At 44.0% G+C, this 16,072-nt stretch overlaps 1 protein-coding gene across 2 annotated transcripts in view; it reads left to right on the top strand.

Moving 5' to 3' along the window:
- Positions 1-3,016: 3,016 nt before the first annotated feature.
- Positions 3,017-16,072, top strand: part of SQOR (sulfide quinone oxidoreductase) — a 23,193-nt gene continuing 10,137 nt past the window's right edge. The window contains exons 1-5 of one of the 2 annotated variants that reach the window (XM_039493191.1): positions 3,017-3,198; positions 10,531-10,781; positions 11,544-11,714; positions 12,347-12,400; positions 15,054-15,248. In XM_039493191.1, the coding sequence (XP_039349125.1) occupies positions 10,548-10,781; positions 11,544-11,714; positions 12,347-12,400; positions 15,054-15,248 (654 nt within the window). In that variant the 5' untranslated portion in view covers positions 3,017-3,198; positions 10,531-10,547. Of the gene's footprint in view, positions 3,250-10,530; positions 10,782-11,543; positions 11,715-12,346; positions 12,401-15,053; positions 15,249-16,072 lie in introns of both variants that reach the window. The other variant, XM_039493190.1, reaches the window with a different exon arrangement.

Below are 16,072 nucleotides of genomic sequence, written 5' to 3'. Positions count from 1 at the left end.
GTTACAATAGTCTCTAGTTAATGAGCATCGGATATTCTGAAAAGCCCAGTAATTGTTTAAAATTGTGCAAAACTTGTTTTATCAATGAAATTTTAATAGATTAGTTGATCTGAGGTTTGTTGTTAGTTCATTACTTTTGTGTGATATAGCATTTCACACACTGTATAATGTGGACCACATGGTTAGAGGTGAAAGGAAATGATTTCTGATCAGGTTACTCTTCAGTTACTAAATATGCGTGTATAAGTGTTTTGCAGAGAGACAGATTCTGGGCCTGTTTTTCCTTGCAAGGTGTTTTTTTTTGTGGGTTTTTTTTTTTTGGATGTTTAATTTGTTCTGATTTCTGCTTTATAATTGCAGGTTAAAAAGATTTATATATGGTGTAGGAAAGAGATGTCTTAGTTCATCTTTTTTTATAGTAGCTGTAGGACATGAATGATTTTTCAGTCTTTTTAAAGTGAAGTTTAGACTCTAAACTTTAGAGTGCAACTTCTGTTTTATTGGTGGGAAGAGGGTGGCTCACACGGAAGAAATTCCAGTCAAAGTCTAAGTGCTTAAGAGATTTAAATTAAGGAAATGACTCACAATTGTGGCAGATATGGTGGTTTTACTACTGGCAATCTCTGTAATTGCTCCTGAGTCTAGTTACAAATGTAGGAAAAATAACTACAAATAAAATACACCTCACGTAATCTTTCATACCTGCATGGAGAAATTTAACTGCTCACCCATGTCTGTTGCCCTCCTAAGCTTCAAAAGTGGATGGAGGATGACATTGGTAGCCTGCTTGGGAACATATTTGTTACTATATTTTGTGTATTTTGCTGATTTGTCTATTTTGTTAGTTCTCCTTTTGATGGGGAGTTGTTGCAATTTAGAGGCCTCCAGGAAGAAGCGTATTTTAAATTTCTCCGTAAAGAAACAAGACTTGAAGAAATCAGACACGACTTTACAGTTGCTTTTCTTCTCCATTGCCTATCTCCACCTGTTGTTGTCATCTGTTTATGGTAGTGCTTGCTTTCTGCTAGGCACTTTCCAGAGCTCACAATTTAAACTTAGACTGACATATACACAAGCAGACATATTTAGGAATTGGAAATAACACTTTCCTCCCCCACTTCTGCATTATGGACTGGCGCAATTTATAACTATTTATGTTAGAAAATCGTACCACAGGGACAGGCACATGTTGCTGAGAGATACTTGGCTGTGCAGATCCTGAGCTGTCCCTGAGAAGGTAGGGCTGAAGTGGGATGAATGAGCCTCCTGTTCTCGAAGACTGCATACTCCTACGGGGCAGCATCTCAGATCCAACAACCTTTGCAACAGGTGGTGGCAAATGTAACCTACCATCTGTTCATAACTAAATTGAAACCCGTTTTTCCCAGACCTCATCTGATTTTTCTATGGAATGGGGTAATAAAAAGTTCAGGCCAGTCAGTCTCTTTGGGGTGTGTGGTCTGGACTCCCTAAGAAGGCAGAAAAGGGATGATGAACATAGTCTTAGCTCTCACTTGCAGCTTTAGTCAGGGGACCAGTCTCTGTGAGGGAGTTGTCCAACTGCAGCCAATCAGGTGCCCAATGTAGTGGTGTGTTAAGGCCAGACATACATCAGTCCTTCCCTCTCCAGCCTGCACACTAATCCTGCTAAGACACTACAACTGCCAGACACTTCTGGCAGCACTGACTTGCCGCTGGAAGAGTTTCCCTTTACTGCTAGAGGTAAGTGTTCTCTTCATGCTCAGCCTAATCTGCTGTTTCTAGAAACATTTTGATCAATCAGAATAATTAACAGACCAATTTTAAAAAACTTGTTTGTTAAGATAGTAAAATGTGGGGGAACTCCCACCCAGGTATGGGAGGGGAGGCATGGAATAAAAGACTTAATTCTCAAACTATCTTTGTATTGGAGAAATGAAGTCTTTTCTCAATAGATACAGTTGAAGATCAGTCCTTTCGGACCAGAAGGCAGAGAATGGCTACCTTTTCAGTGACAAGGTGGGTGAGATAATATCTTTTATTGGAGCAAGTTCTGTTGGTGAAGGAGACAAGCTTTTGAGACTTTTAATTGTGTCTAAGAAGACACAGGCATCTTACATTCCTAATCTAAGGGAGGGGAGGGTGTTTGTGAACATTTCCTGTCTCTCTTTCTCTAGTGTCTGTTAATGAAAAGAGTAAAATTAGTGAAAGCATAATTGATAAATTCTGTAATAATCATTCATTTTACATGTACAGTGATTCCACCGCAAATGGTTAAGGATAGAGGATGCTTAACCAAAAAAAAAAAACAACCTGTCAAATGTTCTTTTTTGAATTTATCACAAGGGGAGGCTTAGAAACTTGTGCCGCTAAAAATGTTAATTTTAGCCTAACTAAAAAGGGAGCAAGGGGAATGCATGGGGATAGAAAACTAAAACCTGTAAAGTTTAAAACAGATAATGTATCAGCAAAGTAGAAGAGATTGCACATTCTGATTTTCTGGGGGTGGGCAATACTTTTGTAAGCACTGTATTGATCTGATCAAGAAGAGTCATGCACCGGCTAGAACTAGGGATAGTTCAAGTTGCAAGTGCAACTTGTATTCCATCAAAATTAATAGCAATTGACCATCCTTCTTGGTATTTTATATTTCTTTGATCTTTTGTAAGATTCTGGGAAGCCATGAAAGCAGGGGCGGGGGAGAGAATAACTCCTATCTGCTCCTGGGAGCAAAGCCCCCCCTTCAGTGACGGTCAGTTGTATTGTATTTAACAGCACGTGCAGGAGGCGGCGTGCAGCGGTGCTGGGAGCGCGTTGTTCACAGGGCCTGGCAGTTGCTCGCGCTGCAGCGCTGCGCCATCACCCTGCCTTACACGCCTTGCCGCCAGCTCTCGCACCTGCCCCGCGGACCCCAAAGCACTTGACAACCGCCCCGCACGCAGGGGGTGCAGCCCCGCCCCGCCCCGGGAGAGCTGCTGCGGCTGCCCGCCCCCGCGGGCTCGCTCCCCCGCTCCCTGCCAGGGGCCCGTGGGCTGAGCCTGGCGGACGCGCTGCCTCGGGGCCTGGGCCTGTTGGACTCCGGTCCCCGCCGCCCCGCGCAGCGCCGCTGCCCGGCTGTGAAATGCCTCCGCGCACCCGGGAGATCCGGGCCCGGCCCCTCCCAGCTGATCGCGCCGGTTGCGCAAGAATAAGAGGCGAGCGCTGCTGGCGGCGAACCAGGTAGGAGCTCGGCGGCGGCGCGCACCCAGGGCTCCCCAGCGCCACAGGCAGGCGAGTCCCGGGGGCGGGGGGCAGCGCCGCTGGGCCAGGGCTGATGGGCGCCTGTGTCCGGCGCTGGCCGCGCTCCAGGACGTGGCCCCGAGCGAGCGCGCACAGCTGCGCGGAGCGCCCCCGGGCGGGCCGAGCTCTCGGGCGGGCGGGGGGCGGTGGCTGCAGGGGGCTGTGCTGGGCCGGGCCAGCGGGAGCTGCCTGCCCTGCCCCGCTCTGCCGGCCGAGCCCGCTAACGCTGCCCGGGAGAAGCCTGCAGCCAGGGGAAGGGCTCCGCTCGCTGGCAGCTGCCCAGGGAGAAAACTGGAGCTGCCTCCCCCCGGGCCCCTTCCCGCTCGGGCCCCTCGCCCAGCCCTGCAGCCCTTGAACTCCCCGCCTGGCTCTGGAGGGAGAAAGCGGCTGCGCCACCCCGGCCGCCTCCGCCCGCCCTGCCTTGAGTGGCCGCAGGCTGCGGGGGCGCTGCGAGGCGTGCGGCGCACGCCCCTCACCTCCCCGCGGGGAGCGACCGGCCCGCCCGGGGGAGGCCTGACCCCGCAGAGCTCCCGCGTGCAGAGCCCCGTGTGCCCCTCGGGCAGTGCCTCGCCCGGCAGCGTTTGATTCCCAGCCTGGGGCATTAGAACTAGGCTGAGTCAGAGGCAGCGCTGGCCGGGATTGTATCTCCTTCCCCCAGCCTCTGCGAAGTCTCCTGGGAGGGGTAATTTATTGTGAAATAACTGCCAGCCCTGGGCGGGCAGGGACTAGAGTTGCCAGGTTTGGTAGGATCTGTTCCTGGAGGTTTCATCACATGGCACAATATTTAAAGATTTATCTTTCATTCCTGGGGGCTTGGCAACCCTAGCAGAGACCTTGGTGTGTTGGCTCATTGGGAGGTTGTGAATGTGAAATTATTACACCCTTTGAATGTGTAATATTCCTATTCAGGCCCATAGCTCCTAATTTAAAAAAAAAAAAGTCAGTTATCAGGACAGGAAGAGTAGCTCTGTTCATCTTTAGCCTTCCCGGTGCTGACTCTTTCAGCCTACCACCCATAAATGTTCGTGATGACATGTATGTGACTAGGGTTAAGTAACCCAGCTATAGGATGAACTTGCACATAGAGGCAGGTTTTAGTATGCACAAGAGTAATGAATGTTGATAATAGGAGTGTGCCACGTACAATTCAGTAATCTGAGCTGAGTGTACAGTGTAGAATCAGCATTCTGTCCGAACAGTTAATCAAGAGCCAGCACTCTTTTCTAGCAGGCTCTTCATTGTGCAGCAGAGCTTTTCATTTTGTTTCTGAATCAAGCTAGTACTTCTATTTTTTTTTAAACTGACCTTTGCTTGCCCTGCACAAAGTAGCAATTCTTCTGGTGTATAGTCATCCCTGAGTTTCCCTGGATTTCACAGCTTGCTTCAGAAGTATTTGTTCTGTGATGGTGTCTGTTAGCTGTTGTGACAGTGCCCACGCATTCTGTTGATGTGAAATGTATCCACTCTAAATGTGGTGATTTTTCGCATTTTGAATTGTCTGTTCGGTTTGTTGCTGGAAGATATTCCTAGGTCCTGAGACAGGGCTCCTAGCAGGGTTTTTCAACAACTGGTCCATGGCCTGGTGCCAGTCCGCGAGATTGCCTTGACAGTTTACATTTCTCGGCCTTTTTGATACCAGGGACTGCTTTGCTGCCTTCCTAGAGGACCTACCTCCGTTTACATGAAACTGAATTAATACCAAACTTGTTGTTTAGAGTTGTTTGCTCTTTGGATTAGCTAGTGCATATGGGGTGGTGGTGGAGTACTAGATACAGTATTCAGAATACTTATTAAATGGCTGCATATGTCTGCAAGGGGCAGCCATAATGTTTAGCATAAGCTGGTAGTGATATGCGAGTGTGAATATGTCCCTTGATTCACTGTTAAGATAGCATTTGTGCCCTCTGCCCCGCTTACCTTTCGTAGGCCATGCTTTTACCTTGCAAAATGATGAAAGCAAGAACAGTTAGGGCCCAATCCTGTAAATCTCTGCTCCTGTGAATGACATCGGTAGGAGTAGTTCTGAGACTACCATACCGTAAGGGTTATTAGAGCACTGCTTTTGCAAGCCAGGGTTGCTTAAATAAAGAAAAAGCCACACACCAGTGGGGTCTTGATAATTTTAATTGAAACAGTGTTGCTTAGTGAATAGAGCACTAGACTAGGATTCAGAAGAGTTGGGTTCTGTTCCTGACTCTGCTGCTGGGCGACCTTGGGAAAGTCACTGCATCTCTGCCTCAGTTTCCCCATCTGTAAAATGGGGCTAATGATACTGACCTCCTTTGTGAAGTGCTTTGAGATGTTCTGATGAAGGGCTAGGTATTTTTATTACTAATATGAATAAGTTGTTTCTACACGAATAAGCATTTGCAGGATTGTTTAGACTGTTTCCTCTGAAAACCGATTGCTGCAGCACTAAGAGGCTACCTCCGTTTCTGTTGTGTTGATAGCAAACCTTGTCAGGCAGCAGGAATAGGCCTAATGTTAAGATATTTTGGGGTGGCTAGAAGTGGCATCATTTAATTGGAGCAATTTTAGGGGAGCTTGGATGTAACAGTTTGGGAGAGATGTGGGTTGGCATACTGTAGCCTTGGGGAGGCCCATTCAGTAACAAACCCCTTTTCCTCCATGGTACTTGTGAAATCTGCAATCCTTAGAACAAAGAGCAACTTTTCTAATGACAAATACAGTCCAGTTCTCATAGTCAAGATCTTCTTTTCCCAGTAACTAAAATCATGAATATAGACCAATTGCCCCTTTCTGCTCCTCTCAAGACCTGTTCAACTATTTATACTGTCTTAGCTCACCTGTGGGGCTTTCAAACATTAACTTTTTATGGAAGTTCAGCATATCCACTGAGCTCTACTGTCTTCTGGGGCTCCGTGCATTCCAAAAGCCTGTAGCTATTTAAGGAGTGCAGACACAAATGTCTTGTTTCCATCAGTCACATGCACTAGCTTTTCTTACACTTGTTTAATTTTGTATCATAAAATTAGGAAACAAAATACAAAACTGTCAAGGGGAAACAAATTTATTATGGTACATCAGCAGCATAATTAAGCTTCAAGGAATATTTATGGTTTTGAGATTTCTAAAAGTCTGCAGAAAAACATTCCCAGGAGCACATGTCAATGCTGTTTAAACATTTTTGTTAGTACAACTATAGTAGAGTTTACCAGAAATGAAGTTTTAGTATACAATTCAGATTGTGACCCAGATTTTGTAATGGTTCTAAACGTGCTGTATTTGAGTAGGTGACAAAGAACATGTCAGCAAAATGAAAAACTACAGAAAAGGTGGGAAAGACATTCTAAAACCTTACTAAAAACATTGTTAAAATAGATCTTTATTTTTCTTAGTGACAGCTACTTTAAAACTGGAAGTATAAAGCAATGAGTAGTTTTGTTTCTTTTACTAGGCAGTTTTGCACTATAAGGTGCAGAAATAGAATAGCTTTATCTAAAATTGAGTTTGAAATTAACTTTTAAATATTTTAGATACTGTATTCTTGAAGGTGCAGGTGAAATTCTGGTGGGGTACATAAATCATAGCTTTCTTGATGTGTTGTGCAAAGCTATTTTAAAGTTGAATATTTTGTTTACAGTAGCTTATTTCAAATTGTTTGTAAAACACACAGGTTAAAGGACATATTACTGTTTGCTGAAGTGTAAATTTCCAGCTCAGTAGGTTTTAAGTAGTCTGACTATTGTTGTTTTAGTTTCATCTGTCTCTTGTGTGGTGCCGTTCCTCTGTCTCATTGTTAGCCACTAGTTTCTGACAATGTTGTAATACTGGGATTGATGTGTTATTAGCCAGGGTCTATGTTTCTGCAGTTCTTTGTGGAATTTCTCCCACATTCATTTATTCATAAACTCAAATCTTTTTAGACTCTTGATCACAAATAGCAGCAATAGATTTGCACTTGGTAATACACAGTACATACCTATGAAAGCCTCTTCTATTTATGGTGTCTATAACAATATGAAAATGTTAATATTACATTTTAATCCAGTAGGACATGTGTGACTAAAAGTAAAACACTTTTTTTTTCTTTTTATAGAGCTACACACAAAAAAAAATGGGGGGGGGGGATAGAGATTAGCTTCTCCTTCTAAACTCCATTCAACCAAGTAGAGGATAACACTATCATTACATAGCACCTTACATAAATTGGTCTTTTCCCTGATGGAAATATATATTGTTTATTACCACTTAACAAATATATCCAGCAAACCTACAGCTACTATTTGTGTACAAGGATCTTAAAAAACATAGAGTCTAAATATGCTGAGTTCATGATGTTTCAGAAACAGGATTCCCAGTTAAACGTAGTCTATCAGGAAGTTATATAACTTGTTTCCCTGTGATCCTCCTTGCTGAGTTGGAGAGAACAGGAACTGCCACTCTCAGGTAAAATTCATTTATTTTTAAAGGCTTAAAAGAATTTGTCCACCTTGCTTGGGTCATTGGTCCACCTTTTAAAATTGCTATTTGTGCCATACCCACAGGAAATAGTCCTGTAAAATGAAAGTAGGGTTTATTATTCCAGTGACTCTCTCACTCTCTGAGGCCTGAAAATCTTCTGCAAATCCGACTCCTTAAAATATACCACCCAGTCATAACTATGTAGTCCCTGAAATCTCCCAAACCGAGATCTACAGTACTTTAACTGAAAATCTGAGAAATGATTTTGTTATCCATGGGGAAAAATCTCAGTTTCCTTCAAAAAAAGTAGGATATTTTCAAGGGCAAATACATCAGTGAATCTCTGTTTCAAAACTATTAGCACGCGGTGTTATCTCTTGAGACTGTGACTGGATCAGTATTGCCAATTCCAAGCATTTAAAAGTAATGAAATATTAACCCAACATTTATTATATTTTCTTCTATTTGCTTTCTGGGTTTTGAGCCCTTGGGGTTTGTATTTTCAAGCTTTTCTCTGCAACTCTGAGTGGCCAGAAACATACTCCTCCTGCTCCCCAGCCCCCCTTTTTAAAAAAAAAAAAAAAAAAAAGCTGAGATTTTCATCTTATAACATGACTTCAGGAGCTTTCGCTGAGGCTGTAGCACATGTGACCAAGTACTCATGCTGACCACATTTGTTGAAAATGGCTTCCAGAGAAACTTGAAAACAGGCGCTGTTTTTATCGATCTAACAGCAGCGTATGATACAGTATGGCACACTGGCCTGCTCGTGAAGGTATCACGTGTCCTGCTACCTTGGGTCATTGAACTGTTCCTCCACAATAGGCAGTTCAGAGCCCGTATCGGGGAGAAGATTAGTGCTTGGAGATGACAGAGCAATGGGTTACCCCAGGGCTCTGTGCTTTCTCCAACCCTGTTCAACCTTTACATCAATGACCTGCTAACTACGGAGTCGCAAAAGTTCATTTACGCAGACGACATCTGTTGCAGTACCCAGGCCTAGATGGTTCATGAGCTTGATGCCGCCTTAAACTGGGACATGACAAAGTTAGCTGACTCCTGTAAGATTTGGTGCCTCCAGCCAAGTGTAATAAAAACAGTCTCCAGTTTGTTCCATCTTCAGCACGCCAGCGCAACCCGAGAACTGAATGTTTATCTGAATGATCAGAAGGTGAAGTATGAAGTAGAACCGGTTTATCGTGGTGTGACCTTAGCTTGCACAATAAGTTACCATGCCCACTTGAAGAAGATAACTTTAGCAGCTAAGACGTGCAATAATCTTCTTAGCAAACTGGCAGGTTCGTCATTGCGTGCTTGTGCTCCAACTTTGTGAACGTCAGCTCTTGCCACCTCGTATTCAGCGGCAGAGTACTGTGCGCCTGTTTGGAGTCTATCGTCATGCAATGAACTGGTGGATACACAGTTACATGCCACCATGCGTATCATCTCTGGCACCCTGCATATGACTCCACTCCTATGGCTTCCAATTCTGAGCAATATTGTTCCTCCTCATATCAGATGAGAGGTTGCCACTGGCAAGTTACCGGAGAAAGTACGCACCAACTCAAGCCTGCCGCTGCACAATCACCTTTTTAAACCACCAGCTGCATGTTTGCCATCACATCGCACATTATGATCTCATCTGCCACGCCAGTATGTTAGGGCAGAACCTCTCTGGCGAAAGGAATATGTTATAATCCCCAACCAGTCCCTTGTCACCAACCCCACAGTTTGCCCGCCTGGTCTTGACCTGCCCTGTCATCAGTGGTCCCTGTTGAACAGGTTCCGGACCGGGCAAGGTCTCGGCAGCCAATCAGCGGTGGCCTAGAAGAACTGCATTGTGCCACTGAAGATGCCATCACTTGGCTAGACAACTGTGCCACATGCTAAATAAATAAGGAGCTGGGGATATATTTATAAATGAATATTGAAACTTGTGATTAAAATTGAAAGAGTTGGTAACACTGCTGTCACCATTTATGGCTTAGTAGGAAACATTTTGCTATTCTAATATGCAGAGCAAAGAAAAGGTAAATTGTGGTTATAAATAGTTTGTTCAATCATTTAAAAGGCATCCCCCCCCATCTGTGTTTAGTAGATGCAAAATATCAGAGGGTGTTGCACTTATAGAAAAAAATTCTCATAGTTGGCATTTTTTCTCGGTTAAAGTCATGTATGTTGATATTGGGTTAACTGCAATAAAAGATCAGATAAATCTTGGTAATGCTTTATAACTTGCTATATCTTTAGACTGGAACACTGTCTTTTATGATTCTGATTTACATTTGTTTTAATCATTTCAGGGGTGGATGGGCACGGGTTTGAACTTTGCATCTGGTAACATTCATCTCAATAACTTGTTGACCTAGATGGTAAAAGTGATTGTAGACAGGGAACTGAATGTTATTAAAATACATAATAGGTTTTAGGATCTTAAAACAGATAAGGGCCACACTGTCATTCTGCTGAATTCCCTCTGCTTTCTTCATTGCCAAGACCCAAGCTGAGAGTCTTTCATTTCTCCTGCAAGAGTTGATAGCAACACACGCATCCCGAAAGCAGCATAAAACTGGAAATTCCTGGTGTAATTGCTTGTGAAGCCTGAGCAGAGTCTCAGCACGTAAGAAAAAATAAAATGCTTGTATGATTTTTTTATTATTGGTTATTAAAATATATATTCTGTGAGCACCTATCCCATGCTCTGGGTTGAGCTTATAACATTTAAAACAACACAGTCAATTATGGCGAACTCTAGAATCCACTATTGACCAACTATAATTCATTCCCACAGCACATGCAGCCCCTCGTTTCTTTTTGTTGTCACCAGTGCCTTTCTTTATCTTGTAGATTCATACTGACTGAAGATGTCAAACATGGGAGCGGTGTCCACCTGCTTCTGTGGCCGTTCTTTTGTACACGTGCTTAGGCTGGGAGTGCAGAAAATGGGCTATTCCCAACTGCACACTGCATCCAGGTGTGCTGCTAAGAATCACTACGAAGTGCTGGTTCTCGGCGGAGGCAGTGGTGGAATCACCATGAGCGCTCGGATGAAGCGGAAAGTGGGAGCTGAAAACGTGGCTGTTGTTGAACCACATGAGGTAAAAATCCTTTTAAACTTAGAGAATGAGGTACTAGCTTTCCTTAGTTGAGAAGCTGGTTTGTGTGTGTTCTTGGTCCTTCCCTCTGATATGCAATTTAGAATTAAAATCCACCCAGGTCTCCCACTAGGAGAATACCGTGTAATGCACCATAAAAAACTGCCTTTAGCTATGGTGCATGAGGCGACATTTACAAAGTACACATCTGTCTATACAGCTTCTTTCATTAGGAACAAAATGCGACACATTCTAGGTGAAGGTTCACATGATCAAAAAGCAACATATTGTTGCTTCAGAGAGGAAGCCAGAAGCCTCGCACCTAAGGTAACCAGGTGGCAAGTGTGAAAAATTGGGTTGGGGGAGGAAGCCTTGGGAGGTAATAGGTATCCTATATAAGACAATGGTCCCGATAATATCGGGACATTTCGTCACCTTACTCGTACCCTTAGGGCTAGGTTGTGCAACCAATAGACTGGTGGGCAACTATTCAATCTTGCCCTTATGTTTATGAACTTCACAACCTGATTGAAGTGAAATATCATCTTGGGTTCTATGGCTACATGCCTAATGCACTGCATCACAGCCAGCCCTTCTCTGCTCCAGACTCCCTCCAAAGGCAGTCAATACCTCTGTCACTATAGGGGATCATCAGAGGCACTTTGTCCTACTTTCCCTTTTCCTGGGCCTCAGTGAGCTACCTCTGCAGTCCTGTCAGCTGTGAAATGGAGGCTGGTTCTTGGAGCTGTGAGTTCTTTCTTTCAGAAACATTATTATCAACCCATGTGGACACTAGTTGGCGCTGGTGCAAAACAGTTGGCAACCTCTGGACGTCCGACAGCCAGTGTGATTCCTTCAGGTGTACAGTGGATCAAATCTAGCGTTACAGAGTTGGACCCAGACAAGAACTGCATCCGTTTAGCGGATGACAAAAAGGTAACAGTGATAATGATGGATATCCATGAGCCTTAAGATAGTTTTTCTGACACTTACTTCTGATTTCCCACTCCAGAGGGCTCCCATAAATACAAAATGAATTTCCCATCCTGTATGGGTGCCATGAAAATGACATTCTACGCTATCCAACAAGTCTTGAAAATGTACTGAAAATACTTGTTACACTGATAGTATGATGATAATTGCTTCTGTGGGTTGTGTGCTTTTTTTTCTTTTTTCTTTTTAAACAAAGACAACAAAACCCTCCAGATCAATAGATGCTTTTCGCTCCAGGTGACAAGTAACAGCATGTTTTCAGCACTTGTTTTAATGAATTGGATACTGCAAAATATGGAATAATTACCTTGCTGAACATTGGAGTAAATGTTTTGGATGTTCAGTGTATTAGTTTATTTCATAGTGATGCATTTTTTTTAATCATTCCACATTTTAGCATTTACCTCATATGGTTTATAATACATGGCTTGGTGTGCTTTCCATACCTTGCAGTATCTCACAGTTAGTTAGTTAGTGTTCATTATTAGTTGTCAGATTGTTTAAATTAACCTTTTGAGGCAAAGTTCATTATGTCTAAAATGACATCTGTTGTTTTTTTTTTCTTTATACTACAGATATCTTACAAATATTTGATAATTGCCCTTGGGCTTCAGCTGCATTATGAAAAGGTATTCGCTTTAAACCAAATACATTTTTACTGGTGTTAATTGCATAGAAATTGCACTATATACTTTTATGATCCTCTAACCTTAGTGGCTTTTCAATACAGTATATAAAGTGTCTACTAGTTCTCACAGTAATGAATGAATATTCATGTCTTTCTGTCTGTAGAGGCTCTAAATTGCACTGGATGGTAGGGGCTCCAATTTGAGGCCATTCTCAAACCATTCAGCATAAATGACCTCTCTCTAATCACATCACAAAGCTGTCCTCTTAATTATCCATTGCAGGGCTGCCCAGAGGATTCCGGGGGCCCGGGGTCTTCGGCGGCGGGAGGGCCCCCGCTGCGGCGGGGGGTCCTTCCATTCCGGGACCCGCCGCCAAAGTGCCCCAAAGACCCACGTGGGGCCCCCCCACTGCCGAATTACCACCGAAGCGGGACCCGCCGCCGAAGTGCAGCCCCCACCGCAGGTCTTCGGGGCACTTCGGCGGTGGGTCCCGGAACGGAAGGACACCCGCCCCCCCTGCCGCCGAATTACCGCCGAAGACACGGCTGCACTCCGGTGGCGGGTCCTGCTTCGGCTGTAATTTGGCGGCGGGGGATCCTTCTGTCCCAGAGAGGAAGAACCCCCCCGCAGCGAAGACCGGGAGCGGAAGAAGCTCCGGGGGTGCAGGCCCCGCGAGAATTTTCCGGGGCCCCCGGAGCGAGTGAAGGACCCCGCTCCAGGGGCCCCGAAAAACTCTTGTGGGGGCCCCTGCTGGGCCTGGGGCAAATTGCCCCACTTGCCCCCCCTCTGGGTGGCCCTGATCCATTGTGCCTTTCCACAGAGAGATGTGTTCTCCACAAATCTGATCACACACAGAAATCACTCTTGATTGGCTGGCTGAATAAACTGTAGAATCCTAAAAATGTAGAACTGTAAGGGATCTCAAGAGGTCCAGTGATTTAATATAGAAAAGAGGCTTGAATTGCAGCCTAGCTTCCCTCAGCAGCACCTAGCCTTCAGACTCCTACTGGCAGAATTTCTGCCTGGAGACGGGATTTGCAAATGGTGCAGCTGCCTGCAACCCTGCTTAGTCCAGGCCAGATGTGGAAGATTGTCAAGGCCTCCCAAGCAAGACATTGATTCATTGCATCTTGGGGGGCAGTTTCTGTTGATTCGGGGGAGGGGGAGAGAGCACCATAGAGCCTATTCTGGAACTTAAATCTGCCCTCCCATAGTGGATCATTTGGGGAAAGTGGTACCGTTAGGGTACAGTAGCTTCCACTGGTGCTGGTGACAAATCTGTCTCAATGACTTTCTCCGGTGCTGCTTTTTTTTTCTTAAAGTTCATTACATTGTATCAGGCAAGTGCAGCCTAAAGCCTTGAGTCCCCTAGATACAGGGGTGGGAGGCATATGTGGGATCTGCGTCAACTGTTGTCCTAAGCCTGGGTGAGCATGTGGTGTAGCTTCTGATAAAAGGGAAAAATCATACTCTGTGGAGCTCTGGTAGTTCTAAAGGCACAGTGGAAACAATTACTTGAACCATCACTTGAGTGAGAAGCAGCTTGTTGCTTATCTAAAGTCAACTACCTCCTACGGAGATTAGTTCTATTGAAACCAAACTGCACAGTATTTGGTGATTGTCAGTGTTTGCTGTTAGCTCTTCTATAGCACAGCCTGATAAAGACAAGTACAATGAATACCCAGGGGAAGTGCAGTGTGGAAAAACCAGTCACCACTTGTTTATAGCGAGATCTCAAACTGTTTGGGTTTAAAAATAATAAAATCATGATTAAAATTAAAGCCTCCAAGACAGGTATGGGTAGGCCCCTGTCCTGCAAGGATTTGTGTGTGGGCGCAATTTAACACACTGCAAGTGGTCCCATGGAGTTGACATGCATGTTCACTCTGATTTGCAATCGTCTTGGCATAGGTGTCAGTGCTGCAAACCCTGATGCACATGTGTAACTTTACTCGGGAGAGTTGTCCCACAGAAATGCCCCAGTCCCTTCTCTGTAATCAGGGAATAATTCCCTTTCTTGTAAGAGTGTCATGAGGATAAATAAATTGCTTGCGATGCTGATGCAGCAGTGATGAGACATTTCAGGATACAAATAGTTTACTTTATATATTAAAAAAAAAAAGCCCAAGATTTCTTTAGTTCTGCTACAGATAACCATCAGATGACAAAAAATGAAATATTTAAAAAAAATCAGATTTACTTTTTCACTATTTAAGCATTGTTTACTTTTCAAGTTCACTCAGTTTGGACAATTAAAACAGATCAATCCTTTTCACTTCCAGCCAGGCTCTGATTGTGCACGAGCCCAGCGATACAGTATTTTATATAACACATGCACTCTGCTGGCAATGTTTGATTACAACTGTTACGCTTTTTTAAAAAAAAATCATGGAAATGTTAATACTGAGCTTTTTGCTTTGTACAGCTTATTTTCACAAACACTATTTTTGGGGATTCACCCCCTGACAGGGCCCCTTTTTAAAAACTAAGCAGTCTGTGGGTGCAGTGGAAAATAGCTCTACCTTCAGCTAAAACTTTGGTTTCCCAAATGATCTATGTTCTAGATTACAAAATATCTGAAGACAAGGGAAGATTTTTACATCAGTTTGTTCCAGCTATGTTTTAATAAAAGCCTTGTCTTGTTTTGTTGTAGATTAAAGGTTTGCCTGAGGGTTTTAATTATCCTAAAATAGGTTCCAATTATTCAGTCCACACGGTAGAGAAAACATGGAAGGCTTTGCAAGACTTCAAGGAAGGAAATGCCATCTTCACTTTTCCAAACACTCCGGTGAAATGTGGAGGGGCTCCTCAGAAAATCATGTACTTGTCAGAGGCCTACTTGAGAAAGGTACGTATTTTATCACATTCCCCACTGGTGCCTGTTACCACTGCTATAGATCAGACTTATTTTATGGGGATCATGTTGTAATTATGACAAAAATAAACCCTGAGGTGAAAAAGATGTTGTTACTTAAATCTTAATAAGGTAATTGGTTTACAGAAACTTTTCTGAGCTTCTGTCAATATGAAACAGACCATTGTGGCTTAGTGCAGCTGAGGAACAAAGGATGCTCTAAGCTACCATTGCGGCTCCATGTTTCTGTGCCTAGCAGAGAGCCAGTTCAGTCCCCAACTTAACTTACAGCAGTGTCAGGATTGCCCTAAACTGCACTGGCTAGTATGGGCTCCAGTTTGGTGCCTTCTAACTGCCTGGAATAGATGGAGTGAAGAAACACTGTCACCAGACCCCCTTCCACTCAGCCAGGTTGGTGGAGGGGTGGTATAGAGTTGGCCAGCTCTATACTACCTGGTGACTTTCCCATGCTGTGGGAATGCTCAGCTGGCTAGTAAAGTAAGCTTTGTGGCACCAAAGGGGCTATTGCAGGACCAGGATCTTGTCTGTCATGTTTAAAATCTCTGTTCTATATACACCAAAGATTAATACCGTGTAACACTTTCCATGCTAAGGGATTCCAAGAGCAGCGTGCATACTACACACACACTCCCACTGACAGGAGCCACTTAAATGCACTAGCTATTAAAAATACACACCACACAGCTTAGGAAGTGACGCAAAGAATATGCTTGTACCCAATTGAAAGTACAAGGGGAATCTTATGTAGACAGAATGTTATACCCAGATAGGTGTTTGGCCAAGACATTAAGGCTAAC

The sequence above is a fragment of the Mauremys reevesii genome, linkage group 10 (genome assembly GCF_016161935.1).
Source record: "Mauremys reevesii isolate NIE-2019 linkage group 10, ASM1616193v1, whole genome shotgun sequence".
Lineage (NCBI taxonomy): Eukaryota > Metazoa > Chordata > Testudines > Geoemydidae > Mauremys > Mauremys reevesii.
The sequence above is the reverse complement of the archived record's forward strand: the minus strand, read 5'-3'. Positions and strand labels throughout refer to the sequence as shown.